Source organism: Plecotus auritus (assembly GCF_963455305.1).
Source record: "Plecotus auritus genome assembly, chromosome: 1".
Taxonomy (NCBI): domain Eukaryota; kingdom Metazoa; phylum Chordata; class Mammalia; order Chiroptera; family Vespertilionidae; genus Plecotus; species Plecotus auritus.
The window spans coordinates 244,286,115-244,304,774 of record NC_137770.1 but is presented as its reverse complement, the minus strand read 5'-3'; the positions used below and the strand labels follow the sequence as shown (position 1 = coordinate 244,304,774).

At 54.6% G+C, this 18,660-nt stretch overlaps 1 protein-coding gene across 1 annotated transcript in view; it reads right to left on the bottom strand.

Annotated features, from left to right (window-relative positions):
- The window catches only part of WDR1 (WD repeat domain 1), a 31,547-nt gene extending 22,373 nt beyond the window's left edge, over nucleotides 1-9,174 (bottom strand). Inside the window, exons 1-2 of the mRNA XM_080650987.1 lie at nucleotides 8,938-9,174; nucleotides 8,391-8,512 (exon numbers count right to left, since the gene is read on the bottom strand). Of these exons, the coding sequence (XP_080507113.1) occupies nucleotides 8,391-8,512; nucleotides 8,938-8,953 (138 nt within the window). The 5' untranslated portion in view covers nucleotides 8,954-9,174. The remainder of the gene's footprint in view (nucleotides 1-8,390; nucleotides 8,513-8,937) is intronic.
- Between the last annotated feature and the right edge of the window lie 9,486 nt (nucleotides 9,175-18,660).

Here is an 18,660-nt window from a genome sequence, read left to right as displayed (position 1 = left end):
CAGCTTGACTATTCAACAGTGAGGCCTTAACATATGATTTACTGAAAGTAGATCCTCGCTCCCCCCCCCAACACACACACACACACACACACACACACACACACACACACACGGCCTCAGCAAACCTGGACCACGCTGAGATGCTCCCAATTTGTCCCCACAGCTGTGCTTGCTTTCAGGAGGAATAAAGACTGAGCCACCGAATCCCTGACACCCGCTGTCAGCTTTCTATGAACCACGTGTTCCTTGAAAAGAGGCAGCTTCCCACAGACCAGGCTGTGGACACAGGTTCCATCCAGAAGCAGCTGCTGCAGGTGCAACTAACTTGACCCCCAACTGCCCCTCCACCTGCTCCGACCACCTGGTAATCTCCCTTCCCTCATCTCCTTGCCAGATCAGAGGCCTGCATTCTGCTCAGCCTCCTGGCCACAGGATCCCTGCACACCCCACCCCATCCAACCAGAGGCCAGAGAAGAACACCCTAAATTCTAGCCCCATCAACCACTGGCCACCTTCCACCAATCCTGGCAGCCCCACGTCTCTGTAAATGCTGTTCCCTCGACCAGCAACATTTCTCCCTGGCTGCTAACACTACTTATGCATCAGACCTAAATGAAGAGCCGCCTCCTCCATGAAGCCTCCTGTGATGGCCTGCCCTCTCTTCTGTGCTTCCCAAGCATTCCACATGTCCCGGAGGCAGCTATGACATGCACAACGGTCCCTCACGTCCACGTGCATTTATCTCTTTAGCCATCACAGCAGTCAGCAAACAGCTGGTACTCAATCAATGCTTTCTGAAGGAAAGGAACTCTGAGCAGTCCTCCCTCGGATCCCATGTCTGCCCCTAAGACTTAATGCTTATTATTATGTGATGAAGTAGGCACTTGATATATATGGCTCATAAGTTAATTAGTCTTGGAATAAACATTTGCTAATGAAATTAGAAGGTATCAGGTATCCAATAAGGATATCATGAATGGCAGAAAAGCAAATGAAAAGGCGCTCAGCATCACACTAGTCCATAGGGAAATGCAAATCAAAACCACAATGAGATACTACTATGTACCCACTAGAACCAATAAAATTAAAAGATGTTAGCAAGCATGAGGGGGCGGGGGAGGGGAGCACTTGAATTATTGCTGGTGGGAATTTAAAAGAGCCTGGCTGGTTATTTATAGTTAAACACACACTCCCCAACAAAAACCCAGCAATCCACTTCCAAGAGAAAGAGTCGCACACGTCCACAAAACGTCCTGTGCGTGAAGTCAGAGGTGGAAACTAGAAACCCCTCAAAGGTCTCCTGGAGAAACGAACTGATCGGCCACCAAGAGGAACAGCTACCACCTCTCCCAACTGCGAGGATGCACCCCAAACACAACCAGGACTGCTTTCGGTGAAATCCTAGGAAAGGAAACCTAAAGCGACAGGAAGCAGACCGGTCCCTGCTAGGGGCTGGGGGCGGAGGGAGCCGACTGACTGCACAGGGCAGAAGGGGATTGGTAGAACGACTGGAATGTTCCATGTTATAATTATGGACTCTGGGGCGATCACATAACTATGTATAGTTGATGAAACTCAAGTTGTACATACTTAAAATGGAGGGATGTCTCTTGCATCTAAATTACCCCTCAACAAAACTAAGATGCCTGGTATCCATTAGATGTCTGCTTATTCCAACCCGCTCCTGCCGGAGCAGCCCTCACTCACGCCTGTCAGCCCTCACTCACGCCCCGACACCGAAAGGCTCCCTCACAAAGAAGCCGCCACGCTGTGTGCACAGCCATCACCACCAGCACCAGCACCATCACCACCACCACCACCACCACCAAGGGCCTCCTTCAGGTGTCTGCTGCTAGGGTGACAGAGGTCTTACACCCACACGGTGGGCAACTACCCACCCACGCTGGCACCCACAGCCTGGAGACCTGGTCACCACCTGGCACTGCCTTTAAAAAGGGTGGGCTCTACAGAGGCCTCTGGGGAGAGAGGGACGCCCCGGGAGGAGGCTCTGTCCTAAGAATTCCTTCCCCTAAATGGGCAGGGCATCTGCGAGCACAGGGCGTGTGAAACTCCCAAGGTTGTCCCGGGCAGGCTCAGCACCAGAATCCTGGGCTGGAGACATCACTCTTCCAAATAACAGCGGGCCAGTGGGGGTGGGGAGTGGGACAGCTCGAGTCACCAGGCTGAATATGACTGCCTGAGTCAGCGGCCACTGCTCTGCACACAGGGAAGCTGGCCACCGGAGACAGAAATGACACCACCCCTGTCCCCAACGTGTCCTGCCGCAGGTCAGGCTCATTCCACATCAGCAGTGCCCACTCAAGCCTTCCAGGGGCAGCCTCCCTCCCCCTCCCCGCATCTCCTGCTGTCTGAAGGAACCAAAGCAGGATTTGGGACCAGTCGTGGTTTGAGAACGAGCTCTGAACCACAGAAAATGAGTTGGGGGGAGGGAAGCCAAGGCTGGGAGCACCTGGAGCACTCCGCTGGGACAAGGCTCCCTCTCCATCCTCAGGCCTCCAGGACAGGGCTCCAGTGTCCGCCAGGGGGTGCGGAGGCTGGGCACCCTCCCCTGGGACTTCCTTCCTGTGCTCTCGCAGTCAGAAGCCCTGGCACTAGAGGCTCTGCGGGTGCCACGTGGATGTGGGCAGAGGCTGACAGAGCCACTAGAACATGTTGCCTTGCCTGCTACCCCAGCCCTGCCCCTCACTCCGCAGCCCTGCCCAGTCTTCTAACAGCTCCCAAGCCCACCTCCTCTTTGTACCCGACCCAGATTCTGTCTATTTCTTCCCATTCCCCCTGGAACCATGAAAATATATTTTAAACTGATCTTTCCTTCCGTCAATCCACCGTGGTCTCTGGGTCCCAACTCTGATCACCTCATTCCCTCCTTAGAATCCCTCCTTCAGGGGCTGCAGGACCTGAGCCCACGCTTCTCTGACCCTCCAAGGCCCCTTCGTGCCCAGGGCCCACCTCAGGGCTGGCACAGGAGCCGTCCTGGCCCCACACCCTGTCCCACATCCCACAGGTTTCCCCCTGCTGAACTCAGGGCCCAGCTCAGGGCCTGCCTGACGCTCGGCCACTTCCCTAAATCCCTGGACTGGAGCCACGATGCTGAAGACCGCGAGAGCGGTCACTAATGTGATGAGACCAGGACCACGGGCCGCCCCTGGTCCACCCCATCTCACGAACAAGGTGAGGGTGCTCCCACCTCAGAGCCTGTCCCTGCCTTGAACCTGTGCAGGGGGCCTTCCCAGGAGCAGCACCCCACAAAAACTCTGTCCTGCCCTGCCCTCCCCCAGGAGAGTGGCCACGCTGCGTCCTGAGCCACCCCTGCACCCCTTTCACATTTCTGTCTTGGTGCTGCGCTAGGGGACAGAGGTCACCACAGCATTTTACAGGTAAGGCTGGTGACAGCCTGGTCACAGGGCATGGCAGCCTTTCCCTCAGCTCCTGGCCGGTGAACCAGATGGGCTGTGAGAGGCGGGGAAGGCCAATGGACTACCCGCTGCCGAAGCGGTCTGACACGACACAGCTCCCGAGGGGTGTCTGAGCTTTCTGCAGCTGCTGAAGGTTCCCTGGAGCAGCTAGAGAAAGCCTGGGCGCCCTCCACACCCCAGCCAGGCAAGGTGAGCATGAGTCCAGGAGGGCTGAGTTCCCAGAGTCCTGGCTTTCTAAACACTCCCAGCTCCTGAGAGCAGTTTCGGGTAGCTGGACCTGCGAGTTAACCATCTGCAGGGCCCTCTGTCCACGGGTGACTAAGGCCAAGTTCAAGTTACAGCCCAATACCCAGCTCCAAAGCAGCTCCACACAAACCTGTGCTTCTAGACCCGTACGCCCGAACCCAGAGGCTAAGCCCCTACCACGCAACCTCAAAGGGTAAGAATGGATTCCGTCCCTCCCGGATCAAGTCTGGGCTGGCACTGGGGACCTGGGGAGCACTGCCCTCCCATCCCCAGAAAGCCTTCTCCTTCCTGCCTCCCAGCTCAGTTCCCTCCCAATGAAGCAAACCAAGCCTTAGCCATGACCCTGGGCCTTGTGAGTCAGGATGGAAAACTGGAGCAGCTGCTCTGGTTCAAATCCCAACACCTCCTGGGCCTCAGTGCCTGTCTCTAAGAAGACAGCAGTCACCCAATAGGGGGTTGTGAAGACGAAGGCAGACCATGCACCGTCACAGCCCAGGCAACCTTCCAGAGATGCTTGTGAATTAGCTCAGTTAAATCTCACACTACCGCTGTAACACTAGAGGCCTGGTGCACAAAATACGTGCAAGGGGCTTGGCCCTCGCAGCCCCGGCTTCGTCCGGAAGGTCATCCAGAAGGCTGTTCGGCTGTCCGTCTAATTAGCATATTATGCTTTTATTATTATAGATGATTCTTACTGATATGGAAACTGTTCTAAGTGCTTGGCCACTGCCGGGCACAAAATGTGCCCATCAAAATCCAGCTCGATGCCAGAGGTGGTGCGCGGGGCTGTGCTGGACTGGAATCGGCCAGTGCTCCCAGAGGAACGGGCCTGGAGTGCGCGGGACACTCACATCCAGGCTATGGTAGAGGGACGGCCCTGTTCTGGGGGAGGCTCTGAACAGTGGGAGAAGCCGCCACAAGCCAGGTAACCGAAGCTTGAAATCCAGGTCTTTCTAAGGGCTGCACCACCATGAGGCCGGGGAGACTCCGCAAGTAAAAAGGGCCCTCTGCACTTCACGCACGCCATCTGTAATAAGGCCCTGCATGGGGAAGGGGGTGGGGGCAGCTGGGTGGCGGGGAAGGGCCTTTTCCAAGGGCTGGGACTGGATGGGGATTTGAATGAGCATCTCCAACCATTCCCAGGAGGAGTCAACTTCCACAACACAGCCAGAAATATGACAGCTCCCCACTGGCCTCAAGCGCAAGGCTGCATCCTTTCTTTTTATCTCAAAGAAGGGCTCTGATGCATCTCTCCACATCTCCATCAGCAGAGTAAGCAATGTACAAAACCACCCTGCAGGAGTCCATAATGGTGCCAAGAGGACGCAGTCAAGCTTCTTCCAACCTCGGTGTAAACGTAATCCCGTCTAGATTCTCCCCATCTCTGCTGTCTCAATCATCCTAGAGAACTCTTACTCATCCTCCAAAACCCAACTCAAATATGCCCTTGCTCCAGAAGACTTCCTTGCTGCCGGGGCACAGATGGTTCTTCGCTCTTGTTCCCAAATCAGTATGGACACTGTTCTTTCCAAGTACGTAACCTAGTGCATTAGAATGTTCTCCATCAGGGCTCTTCACTGGCCACTGCTGATACTTTGGGCCAGAGTAGTTTTTGCTGCAGGGCAGTCCTGTATATTGTAGGGGGTTTGGCACCATCCCTTGACTCTACCCCACTAGATACCAGTGGCACAAAAATGCCCTCGGACACGGCCAAATCTCCACCAGGGGGGTGGGGGCAAAACTGCCCGAGAACCACTGGTTTCTATCTTGGGCGCTGTGGCCATGGGCAGGGCTGAATGTGTGTGGGAACCATCAGGAAGTAAGGGCTGGCTGTACCAGCTGACAAGCACTTGCTGAGGGATGCATTAATCTGTGAGCAGCCTCCTCATTGGTCACCCTGCCTCAAATCTCAGACACAGAATAATCCATCTACTGCAGAACCTTCTGTACCCCCTGGACCACAGCCGGGCTCTGCAGGGCTGCTTGACATCTACCACCAAAGCCCTCCACACCTGTCCCGCATGTTCCCCTCACACCCAGTGCTCCAGTCAAGCTCTCTCTCTGGGCCCCGAAACTGCGGGACCCTCTCACCACCCACGCTCCACCTGGCTGGCACCACGGACCCTCCAGGTGTCTTCCGGAGCCCGTAGGTGCTCAGAGCCTCCTGTGCTGAGTGGCCCACAGCGCCTCTGCTTCTTCCTTGTCAGTCTGAACTCCAAGTTCCCGAGTTGGAGACTGTGAGCACGGAGGACAGATGCTTAGGGCCTTCGCCTGGAGCAGTGTGAGGGCCTCATCATCCAGCCTCTCACTACGCCTCTCAGCCATGGGGCGGGAGAGCGCAGGAGCAACTTCCTCTAAGGCAGCAATTCCAGTGCGGTGCCGAGAGCAGCCCGGAGGAGCCAGGCGCCGGCGAGGAGCCCAGGCCGGGCGGTCTGTGTCTGTACTCCAGGAGAGAAGATGGTGGCCGCGATGAGGGGGCAGCAGAGGAAGTTCTGAAAACTTGTCAGGTTCTGAAGTTGCTCTGAATAGCCTCCATAGGGTTCCGAGAGGAATTAAATATGATGTGGAAGGGAAGGGGGGTCGAGTGCAAGGTGTGAGGCCTGAACGGCTGGAGAACTGCATTGCTCTTCTGGGGGAGGGACCCGTGGGAAACCCTAATACGGTTTCAGGCACGTTACGGGTGGGATGCCAATCAGACTTCCACGGTCTGGTCCACGCCTTCTTTCCCATCTCTTCTCTGCCCCGAGCCTGTACTCTAAGCACCGCCTTCCCTCCTGGTCCGTGCAGGCGGATGAGGACTTCTTTTTCACAGGAGTATTCTGCCCTAATAACCACCGTACCATACTGGACAACCGAGGGCCCACCAATCAAACAAGGGCCCACGTGCCCCATTCACACCCAGAACAGGGACAGCCACAGCAGCAGCATCGCGTGCCGCCCTGGTCCTGCAGAACCTTACAAACAGATGGGAAGTGAAAGCACGTGCATCCTCAGAAGAGAGGATGTAGTGTAAAAAGTAAAGACCTCAGAAGAAAGAGCGTGGGTTTCCCAGGCCAGGGGACGCCTCCGTGGCTTGTCCATGGCTGTGACCAGCTTCTCCATCAGAACTAGCTCCTTCACCTTACCGAGCCCGACACCCCTTCAGAGCAAGGGGCCCATGGTGGGGTTGGAGGAGTTGCTGCAGTGTAAGAATCGTTCATGGTACCAGACACAGTAGGTACACTTCATGTGAGGTCTGCATCTGGACTGAATATAAACGGCCATGATGCGCCTGCCTTGGCAGGGGCAAGTCCATGGGGTGCACGGTCTGCATCCCTGAGATGCTTTCGTCTATTTGCCAAACCTCAAGTATCTACTTAGGGCCATCTCAACTTTTCTCAAAATGGGAGGCCCTCACTCTGGAGACCTCTGGATCAGCACGATCTAAGCCCTTGGCGATGTTTCCCCTCGGTCTGAGCGAGACCAGATCAGCTTTCTAGGAATCCGTGTGACTAGCAGAGTAGCTGTTAGCACCTTCAAAGCACATTCACAACCACCCACCCCCTCACTCGCGGTGCCCAGCAACCCTGGGCAGACACTGCCAGCGAGCTCCGTTTTGCAGCAGAGCAACGGCACGGCTGGCTTCACCAGAGGTGGGGGCAGAGCCAGCAGCACCTCTGACCCAAGAGAGGCCTCTCCTCTTACAGACAAGGAAGCCGAGGCCCAGGGCCCCTCATTCCCTCAGTTGGTTGTGAGGTTCCTGAAGGTAAGCACATCTGACCAGTGACAATCCCAACCCACAGAGCGTAATCACTCACCACGATGTGTGTGCACTTAAGTCGACACCCTGGGGAGCATCGCCAAGCAAAACTACCCACCTACATACTGTGCAAAAGGCCCAAGCCCAGCCCAGGAGAACCCCACCCCCGACCCCAATGGTCCTATTAGCACCTCTGGCTTCCCTCCCCCATTCTGCCCCCGCCCCCCAGCGGAGTCAGGGAGAAGCAGCATTTCAGTGTGCCATCCTGGTCATTTCAATCATCACAGAGTAGCAGGAATGTGCAAGGATTTCCCTGGGAATTGGCTCTGGAAGCATTCTCAGCCTGGGGACAGGATGCCAGCCTGTGCCAGTGACTCATGGGAATTAAGGGGTGTCTGGTTTTGCCCTGGGGCTGAGATCCGCAGGGGGAAGATGAGGCTGGAGTGCAGTTGCCCGGCTCAGGGACATTGGGAGACCCTGGGTGTTAATGGTGATTAAACTTAAATGCCATTTACCAAGTGCTGGGTGTGTGCCAGGCATGCTGGGCTGCAGGGAGGCCTCCTCTCATTCAGTGGGCAGGGCAGCCAGGGGAAGTGGGGGGAGCCTCCTCTCATCATCTCCACTTTGCAGATGAGGAAACTGGGGCTCAGGGAGGCCTGAGTCAGCAACCCCCCCAAGGTCAAGGAGCAGGGATCGGCCTGTGATCCCCCAAGTCCAGAGCCCTCATGCTTATGGACTGAACTAATCTGAGCCTCAGTTTCCACAAGAAGAGAGAGAACCCGGCCCGGATAAACTTGAAACAGTCTTCCAGGGCTTCTGAGGTGTGGTCCCAGAGCTGAGGGGGCGTGGCGTCCTCCTCCCAGGCCACAGGGCCGGAGAGGAACCGGAGGAAGGGGAAGGAGAATTCACCCAGGAGCTGCGCTGCGTGGGGACGGGACGGGCGCCTGGAGGGGGGCAGGGGTACTCACATCGATGTTCCTTAGAATGACGCACTTTCCATTGGTGTAAAGAAAATTATTGCCCTTGGGGTCGCCGCCGATGATTTTGGAGACGCCCCTCTCCACCTGGGGGAGGCTGGCGAACACCTTCTCTGCAGAGACACAAACGCAGCGGCGCACGTTAGGGGCGCCCCGCCCGGGCCCCCCGCCCGGCTGAGGACAGAGGGGAGGCGAGCGGGGGCTCAGGACCGGTCTCAGCCGGTCACCTGTTGCCTCCACCCGGAGGGCCGGCCGCCACTTTGAAGGAGCTCAGGGGACCGTGCGACTTCCTGGTCCACGATCCCCGCCAGCCCCTTCGGGGGCGAGGGGGCTCCACAGGCCCGGCCCGCACCTCCAACTTTGGGGGTTCCCGGGCCGGGGTCGCCCCCGAGGGCGGCGGGGCGCTCGTGGGCCTGCGCCCGCGCCCCTCCCCCGCGCCCGTGGAGCCCCTCCGAGCCGCCCACGCCCCGCGATGGCCGATGGCCGAGGGGGCAGGCAGCGCGGGCGCCCACCCGGGGGCCCCTGGCCCGGCACTTACTGATCTCGTACGGCATCCTCGCCCACTTGTTACCGCGCCGCGCTCGCCGAGACCCTCGGGGACCGCCCGCGCGTGAATCAGACCTGGCCGAGGCCGAGCCGGGAAAAGGAGCGAAAGGCGGCGCCGGGCGTGCCGGACGCGGAGGGGGCGGTCCGAGGCCGCGGCTCCAAGGTCCGCTCGCGCCCTGCCCTGCGCGCTGCCGCAGCGGACGCGCCGAACCCGGAAGCGCGGCCCCGCGCGCGGCTCGCCCCCAGCTTTGACCATATATAGTCAAGCGCTCGGCTCGGCGCGGCGGCCCCGCGAGCATGCGCGGACGGCCCGCCCCCCCCCCCCCACCGCGTCGGCCCCGCCCTGACGTCCCGCCCCCGGAAAAACGTCACCATGCGGCCCCTTTAAAAAGCGGCGCGGGCTCCATTCTGCGTCCGAATTTTTCCGGGAGGGCTGGGGTACTGCAGCTGCGGGGCGAAGGAAGGGCGTTCTGTGCTGAAGCTTTGGGGGCACCGAAAGCACTAGCGCGTGGTTTTGGGGGGCGGGGGGCTCGGGAGGTCTTTTTCACGTCTGTGTTTGTGTCGCTGGCGTTCCCAAGCCGTTAGCTTCCGGCCCTGTGGGCGCCTTGTGTTTGCAGAAGCTGTGAGGCGCCCGCTGGGGGTTTTGCAAACACAGTGCTTGCTTTCTTTCTCTTTTTCTAAAAAAAGCATGAGTCCATGGAGTCGCCCTCCCTGGAAAAGGGCTGCTGGCAGAAGGAACTGTAGGGGTGTGCTTTGCTGGACAAGAGCTTTCTCAAAAGTTTATTTTAGAAAGCTAAGAAGCCAAGAAAAGCAAGAGGTGGGGGCCTGGGAGGAAGGGTGGTGTCGGTTCTCAGAAACCCAGGGTTTATTTCCTCATCGAGAAAGCAGAAGGAAAAGGGGGATTTCATCTTATAAGATCGAGGCAGTGGCTCTTAGGGGGAAATCAAGGGCTCTGAGGTGTGATCCTTGGAGCCTCACCTTTGGGTGGGTGAGGGGGTCCTATCTCTCGGAGTTGGGGGACAGGGTAAATGTGAGAACATAAAAGTACCTATCTCTAAACAGTTTTCTAGTTTGGGCTTAAATCCTTGACTTTCTAATCTGATGGGAAATTCCGTTTCAAAATGTATCCAGGTTAATCATTCCTGGCCTCGGCTATTACCGGGTTATTCATTGCAGGCGTGTCCAACTTGATTTCTTGGCTTGCGCTCCTGTTCTTCCCCCCCCCCCCACCCCCCCACCCCCATTTCAGTCTGTTTCCCAGATTGCAGCCTGGGTGTGTGTTAGATTGAAAATTAAATCTCACTGTTAGTTTAAAAACTACAGGAACTCCCAAACCTCAAAGTAAAAGCTTCAAGTCCTTGAGATGGCCCGCTTGGGCCCTTTGATAGGTCTCGGGGATTCTCATCTACACCAGCCCTCTGCCCTCAGCTGTACCCTCCCTGCCTGCTTTTCTCCTGCAAGGTGACCTTGGCGTCCCAGGGCCTCTGACATTTGTTCTCTACCTGGAATTATTGTCCAAAAGTACTTAACGCTTAAGTGTCAACAGTTTCTTGGTGAACATCACCTACCCTGACTACCTTATTCTTAAATTGCAACCTTCCAGCCCTTACTTCTGATACTCCCTTCCCTGGCTTCTGTCTATTCCTGGGACATGGTAGATGGCTCCCATGGATGACCCAGCACCCCAAATGCAACCTTCAATCAAAAAGCACTGGGTGTGAAGGCAGTTTTGTGAACTAAAAGGACCCTAGAAATGTTGACTTTGTGCAAAGCGGTGTGATTTCTAAAGCAGAAATGCAGAACATGTGGGGCTGTGACTGTTCTGAGAAGCAGGGTTTTAATGATCAGGCCTTAATGGGGCTGGGGTTAAGAGCAGGTGTGATAACTGAAGTTCACCCCTAGAGCATTTATGTGATGGACAGACTGACTGGGATGTAAAACTAAGGCACCACCCCCCAGCTCTTGCAAGCTGGTAACCCGTATGCAGGTGTGCAAAGCCTTGTTGGACTTAATGCTGTTCAAAATGACTCTAAACCAGGGGTGGGCAAACTTTTTGACTCGAGGGCCACAATGGGTTCTTAAACTGGACCGGAGGGCCGGAACAAAAGCATGGATGGAGTGTTTGTGTGAACTAATATAAATTCAAAGTAAAGGAGCGGAGGGGAGAGCAAGAGAACCCTCCGCTCTTTCGGCTCCGCGGGCCGGATAGAACAGCCGAACGGGCTGGATCTGGCCCACAGGCCGTAGTTTGCCCACGGCTGCTCTAAACCAAACTCCTGGGCGCATGCTAAGCTCTGTAAGTTATATGTTGGTCTGGGGCTTAAGAAGCTTGGGGTAGGATGGGAATGATGATGGCGATAAAAATCATAAGTATGTCTGCAAACATGATTGACAGGCAGCTGCTGGGGTTGAAAGGGGCGGGCAGGGGGTCATTCCCCTGGTTCAGGGGTCCTCAAACTTTTTAAACAGGGGGCCAGTTCACTGTCCCTCAGACCGTTGGAGGGCCAGACTATAGTTTAAAAAAAAAACTATGAACAAATTCCTATGCCCACTGTGGGCCCGGGACGAGTCGGCTGCTAAGCAGGACAGGCAGTGGCACCCGGCGGGCCAGATAAATGTCCTCGGCGGGCCGCATGTGGCCTGCGGACCATAGTTTGAGGACGCCTGCCCTGGTTCCTCTGCTGGGTGATCTCTCAGCTGTAAGGGCTCAGTAACACCTGGCTGGTGTCAGCTGTGCCTGGTTGTGGTTCCAGCACTTTTTTTCTTGGGTTTTCCTACTCCCCACATGCACCTTCATTATAATAGAACTAGAGGCCCAGTGCATGAAATTTGTGCATGGGTAGGGTCCCTAGGCCTGGCTGCTGATCAGGGCCTTCCGGCTGCCAATTGAACTCCGGAGGGGACACTTTGCATATTAGCCTTTTATATATATATATATATATATAGATAGATATATAGATAGATAGATAGATAGGTCCCTAACAGGGTGCCCTCAGACTTCAGTGTGGACCCTGAAAGGTCTCTATCCCAGCGATGCACTGCTCTACATGTCGGCACAGGCACTTCTCTACGTCTTTTATCCTCCATGCTTTTGTTAAAACAAAACCCTGCCCTGCCCGTGTAAACCTGTACACTTCTATAACAACTGCCTCCCTGGCATCTTGGTGGGAGTGTTGAAAGCCGGTCTCTTTAACTGAATTCTCAAGTAGTATTTGTTACACCTGCACTCCTAGGCCTGCAGAGAGGATTGATCAGCCTCCCTGTCCACCGCCTGGGAAACTAATGAGAACAGGGACCACGTGTTTCTCAACACTTAGCGAAGGGCCCACCATGTGAGCTGAATGAATTTGCTGATATGTGTCCTAGAGGGAATGGCCAACAAGAGCATCACCTGAATTTGCATTAAATTGCAAAGCGTAAATTAGTGTGGCTTCAAAACATACTGTTCGGGCAACAGCTTAAACAGCTCTTCCTTTGTGGAAACCCCTTTCATGTCTCACGTGGTTCAGGGTTCCGGTTCAGGGTTCGGGTTTTGGAGAAGGCGGCACACAAATGAAGAGACTAGGAAAGTATTAATTTGGGAAATTGGGCGGAAGCCCAAGAGAGGACTACTACTCGCTCTGGCCTTGCCATCCCTTTTATTAAGATTAAGATTATGGGATACACCCATATCCCCTAGGCAGGAAACTCCAGTAATAGCCAGTCATCGAATTTACTTAAGACAAACAGGTGGAGGCTGCTTCAACTACCAATGTCTAGTGATTAGCTCTGACCCTTCAGAGCAATTAAGGTTGATCAGCCCTCCGGATTCCCTGTCCACACCTCTCCGTTAATAAAACAATGATCGGCTTCCGGCATCCCTTGAAGTCGGGGGCTGGCTTTGGATAAAGGGGTTGCAGACTGGATAACGTGGACGAAACCCTTAGGATTGGTTTTAGGTGTGTAGGAGGCCTTACAGCCGCCCCTTGCAGAGGGAGGTGGGTTCTGGTCAATTCTGCTGATGCTTTGCAGTGAATTGAGGGCTGGGGACGCGGCTCTATGGGAATCCACCTCGCTTAGCCTCAGCCCTGTTTCCTCTTCCTTAAGTGGGGATATACTGGAGGCCTGTGCGGCTCCTGCGCTCAGAAGCTTCGGGGAGGAACGAAGAGAAAGGAGGGATGGGACAGGAGTTCTGAACTCAAACCTACTTGCTCACTTGCAACCCTCACGTTCTCATGTGCGGTCTTCCCGTTGGTTTGACCTCCTCCTTCCTGTTGTTTAAGAGCGTCGGGCAAAGGACTCTGCCAGGAGCAGCAGGAAGCATGGCAGGTGAGCTCACTCGGGCAGCTCCTGTCTGAATTAGTCCATGTCCTGGAAGGACAGGGCCCTTCCCCCTCTAGGAATCTTAGTCTCTCTCCTGGGTCCTTCCCCGGAGTTTGTAAACAAGCTTAGGTAAGCCACCCTAAGGACCACCTGCAAAGTGTCCCTGGAATAGATCCCCTCCACGTCTACTTCCTTACACCCACCTCACCTCCATCACCTCCAGTTCTCACCAGCAGTGGCCCCTCACTTCCCAATTCCCAGAAACTGTCCCAGGTTGGATCAGGGTTCCACTTCTAGTCCACTCAGCCATGAAGGGGGGTGGTGTGATGTCGCGTGGGGCTAACTTAGCTCCAAGGTACCGCCTGCTGATCCTGAAAAGCTGGGGAGGGGCTTTGGGCTTTCCTACTAGAAGGGACACAATTAGGGCTGGGCCATCACCCCAAGAGCTCTCTATTGCTTTTGTCCTCTATGCTTCTGTCAGAGGATTAATAAAGCAAAACCCTGGCCTGACTATAAATCTATACAAAAAGCCCAGCTGATGTGGCTCCGTGATTGAGCGTTGACTTATGAACCAGGAGGTCACAGTTCAGATTCCCAGTCAGAGCATATGCCTGGGTTGGGGGCTTGATGCCCAGTCTGGGGCGTGAGGAAGCAACCAATCAATGATTCTCTCATCATTGATGTTTCTCTCTCCCTCTCCCTTCCTCTCTGAAATCAATAAAAATATAAAAAATAAACCTATACAAAAGCGTTAACCGCTGGTTAACTTGAGAACAATTCTTCCAACGTGAGAACAAGTAAGCTCTCTCCAACCCTGGGTGCAGACTTGGGGCTGGGTCCCTCCTTGGGCTGCTCAATTGAAAACACATGGTATTTAAGGTCCCACAAGGGGGCGCTGTGCTTTGTAAAGAGGCAAATGTGTGGCAGGTGTAACCAGCGCTGTGAGGGTCTTCAGCTCCCTCCCTGCAAGCTGTGGACCCTGTGCCTGAGTTCCGTTCCCATTCGAGGTTGTCTCCAGGAGCTGGACCTCCAGGAGAACGCTACCACTGTGTACTAGGTGGACCGGTTAATAATGCGGATTTTGTAATCAAAACAAGGTAATTTCAAGAGAAACATCAAAAGTGCTTTATTCAAAGTAATGTCCATCGCTAGCTACACATTTCTCCCATCTTTCAAGTAATTTGTGAATACCATCCCAGTAGAACTTTTCTTGTTTTGAGGCAAACCAGAGACCCAATGTTCCACTTCTTCAGACATTTTGAAGTGCTGCTCAGAAAGTGCGTGTGCCATCGATCGGAACAAGTGGTCATCTGAAGGAGCAAGGGCTGGTGAATATGGGGGGTGGGTTCATACTTTCCAGGCAAGATCTTTTAACGTGTCTTTAGCTGGTTTTGAAGTGTGTGATGGTGTGTCATCATGAAGCAAAATTACTTTGCCGTGTCTTCTGGCACATTCTGGTCGTTTTACGATCAAAGTGTGGTTCAAATTGATTGTTGGTAGCGGTCAGTATTAATGGTTTCACCTGGTTTTAGAAGCTCATAATACACCACATTTCCTGATCCCACCAAACACAGCATCGTCTTCTTTCCGAAGCGATTTGGCCTTGCAGTCGATATTGATGGTTGACCTGGATCAACCCATGATTCTATGCATTTGGGATTCTCAAAATAAATCCACTTTTCATCGCCAGTCACAATTCGATGAAAAAGACTCTTTTGTGCCATTGAAGCAACATTTTACTGATGGCTTTTCTGTTTTCCATTTGTCTTTCGTTCAGTTGATGTGGCACCCATTTTCCTTCCTTTAAAATCTTTCCCATTGCTTGTAAACGACCAGAAATTAATCTTTCTGCACGTTGTTTTTGAGTTTGACACGCATCTTCATCCAATAATGCTTGTAATTGGTGGTCTTCAAACTTTTTCGGTTGACCTGGACATTGTCTTTCACATCGACATCATGACTTTTAAAGCGTTTAAACCAGCGTTCACAAGTATCTTGAGATGCAGCATGTTCACCATAAGCTTCCCGAAGTATACGCTAACTTTCAGCAGCACTTTTCTTCAAAATAATAAATTAAAACTTCCCGCAAATGCTTTTTTTGGCATGAAATTCAACATTTTTAAGCGTAAAAATATCTATGATGTTAACACCTTCAGAAAATTTGACATGAAGTTTTGAAGCTTGCTGTCAATACAACAAAATAGCATACATATCAAATCGCATATATATCAACATATGAGTAACTCCATCTATTGAAAAAAAATCTGTATTAACCGGTACACCTAGTAGCCTCAGGCTAGTTTGAACAGTTCCAGGGAAATACGTCCTTAAGTTCCTGACTTATTTCTTTAAACCAGGGGTCCTCAAACTTTTTAAACAGGGGGCCAGTTCACTGTCCCTCAGACCGTTGGAGGGCCGGACTATAGTTTAAAAAAAAAACTGTGAACAAATTCCTATGCGCACTGCGGGCCCGGGACGAGTCGGCTGCTAAGCAGGACAGGCAGCTGCACCCGGCGGGCCGGATAAATGTCCTCGGTGGGCCGCATGTGGCCCGCGGGCCGTAGTTTGAGGACCCCGCTTTAAACCATGTCATCATCAGCTAAACCTGCGCTATCTGATCCCTCTCAGGTCTGGGTGAGAGTTAGCTGCTGTCACCAGCAAACCTGGCCTCAGAGACTTGGCCCTCGGCCCGTGTTCTGCGCTGCACCCCCCAGCCCCGCCCCTTTCCCCACCGAGCAGCAAGGGTCTGGCCCAGTCACTGCCACCCTCTGCCCCTCTTTTCATTTTGCACAAAGAACTCCAGTGAGTGAAATTAGGCAGGTTTTGTCCTTTTCCACCTGATTTATTCCACTTAGCATAGCAGCCTCAGGACCCACCCATGTTGTTGCCAATAACAAATGAACAAAACAGATTCCTAAATACAGATGACAAGATGGTGGGCACCAGAGGGGAAGGGAGTAGAAGGGAGAGGGTGGTGGGGTAAAGGGGGTCAGATGTATGGTAATAGAAGAAAACTAGACTTGGTTGTTAACCAGTTACCTCACTGAATTTTAAAAATTAAAACTTTCATTATTAAAAAAAAAACCACCTCCCATGAACTGTGAAATGGACACATTCGTCTGCCTCTCCCTGCTGCCTGAGACCAAGTGTCTGAGCCAAACCCCCTTGTTTATAGACACAGCTGTATGAGTTAAGGGCCACCCTCCAGTACGAGCTCATCTGAATGAGGCACAGGTAGTGGCCGAGGACAGGCGATGGGTCTTGTCCTCGGCCTCCCTGAGGGACCCTTTCTGGAACAGCAGACTCTGCTCTTGCACTGGGGACACTCTGTGAGGGGTGCTCTCCCTCGGGTCAGACGTTACCACCGGCTCAAGTTCAAAAGTAGAGCCCAAGCTGTTGTCCTTCTGTGAGAAAGAGCCGGACCTTTGCGAGGTGTCGTGTTCTTGAGGGGGTGACTTCCTCCTTCATGTCCTAGTGACTGGTCCAGTTCAGCTCAAGGATGGTGGTGGTCATTCTCCAGCTGAAGAGCTGTATCCCTTTTGGACAGACGCTCAGAATATAGTCCTTTTGTCTGTTCTCCTGATGAGATCCCAGAAAGTGATCTGGCCAGTGTTTGTTTTTTACCTGGCCAGTTCTGCTCGCGGTGTGACTGCTCGACCCTGGCACCGACGTGTCTCGGGTGCACCCAGGAAGCAGGCGCGTGGGCCACGTGACCCTGGGCATCCTGCAGAGCTGTGTGGTGGGGGCAGGTCTGAGGGCCATGCTGGTGCCCTTGCAGATGCCATGGAGATTTGGGTCAAAGTGCTTTGCTTTCTGCAGAAAGCAGCCCCGGACAACCCCAGGCCTGCCCCTGCTCTCTGTCTGGTCAGCGGGCGGTCCTTGTGGCTGTTGCAGGTATGAGACATTCTGCGTTTCTGTGCACTGAGGACAGGGTGTGTTCCAGCCGCGATCCTGTGGCCCTGGCTCCACCCCCTTCCCCAGTAAGTCCGAGGACCTCGGGGGGTGTCGCAGCATTCCAGAAATCCACCCAGCTCCTCCTGACCGCGGCCTCCTGTTTCCAACCCCCTTTCACGCTCCTGGTCTTCTCTGCTTTGCTGGTGTGGCTCAGTGGTTGAGCATCGACCTAGGAACCAGGAGGTCACAGTTTGATTCCCGGTCAGGGCACATGCCCGGGTGGCAGGCTCCATCCCCAGTGTGGGGCGTGCAGGAGGCAGCCGATCCATGGTTCTCTCTCATCATGGATGCTTCTCTCTCTCTCCCTCCCTTCCTCTCTGAAGTCAATAAAAAATGATTCCGGGCCCAGGGCCTTGCCGCAAGAGCAGAAGATGCGAGGCGAGGTATTTTGGCCTAGGAGGGCGCTTGGCCGGTTTGCTTCCCTGGAGGCGGGACGGTGATGATCCGGACACACTGGTTTCTCCTCCGCTCAGCGCTCAGCAGGGGAGAGGTGATCTGACCGGTAGATCAGCCCAGGGAATTGGCCAGGCATAGTTGAGCCTCCACGGAGTCTGCCCGCTCCAAGGGGTCATATGTTTCCCTATAAGTGGGAGCCTGCTAGTTGCCCAGACCTGCGTGTGGCTGGAGAGATGTCTTTGCTGAGGCTGCCGTAACTGAGTACCGCAGCTGAGGGGCCGGAACCACAGACGGTCTCCGGCTGGAGGCTGGCCAGCGGGTCAAGGCCTCAGCTGCATTGGTGCCTTCTGCAGGCTGCGAGGAAGCGTGGGCTCCGTGTCCCCAGCTCTGGGGGCATCATCCCGCTCTCGGTCCATGTTCACATGATCTCCCTGAGTGGGTCTGTGAACCAACCCCCCCTTTTATAACACCAGCCGTGTTGGAATAAGCCCACCCTATCCAGTACGACCTCTGCTTAACTAATTACACCAGCAGTAGCCCTGTTCTGCATAAGGCCCCACTCTGAGGTCTTCTGTATTGGGACTTGACTGTGCCATTGGTGGGGGACACAACTCAACCCGTAACAGCCGGAGAGCGGGGCTTGCCTGTCTTACCTCCGTCACCCTCCCACCCGGAGCCCCAGCCCCAGCCCTGGCCCTGAGCCCCGTGGAGGGAAGGACACCGACAGTGCAGTTGACGGCCATCCGCTTTGGCAGAGGCGCTTGCCCTGTAGGTCTGCCACCCCTTCTGGGCACCTGCTCCTGGGAAAAGCCCAGCCAGGGCACAAAGTGAGAGGACAGGCCGGTGTCCCACCAAAGACTCCCCAAAGGGGTGATGATGAGCAGTGACTCCCTGTTAGACACATTCCTAAGCTCCCTTAATGCTCTGCTTGGGACTCTCAGCCCTCCCGGCGATTGTCCTGTTATCCTCATTGTAGGTCTCACGGTGAACCGCCTGGCCGTTTCCAGGGGACCGCCTACAGCTGGCCCCACCTGCGCCTGGTCCACCCGTTTCTCTGGCTGAC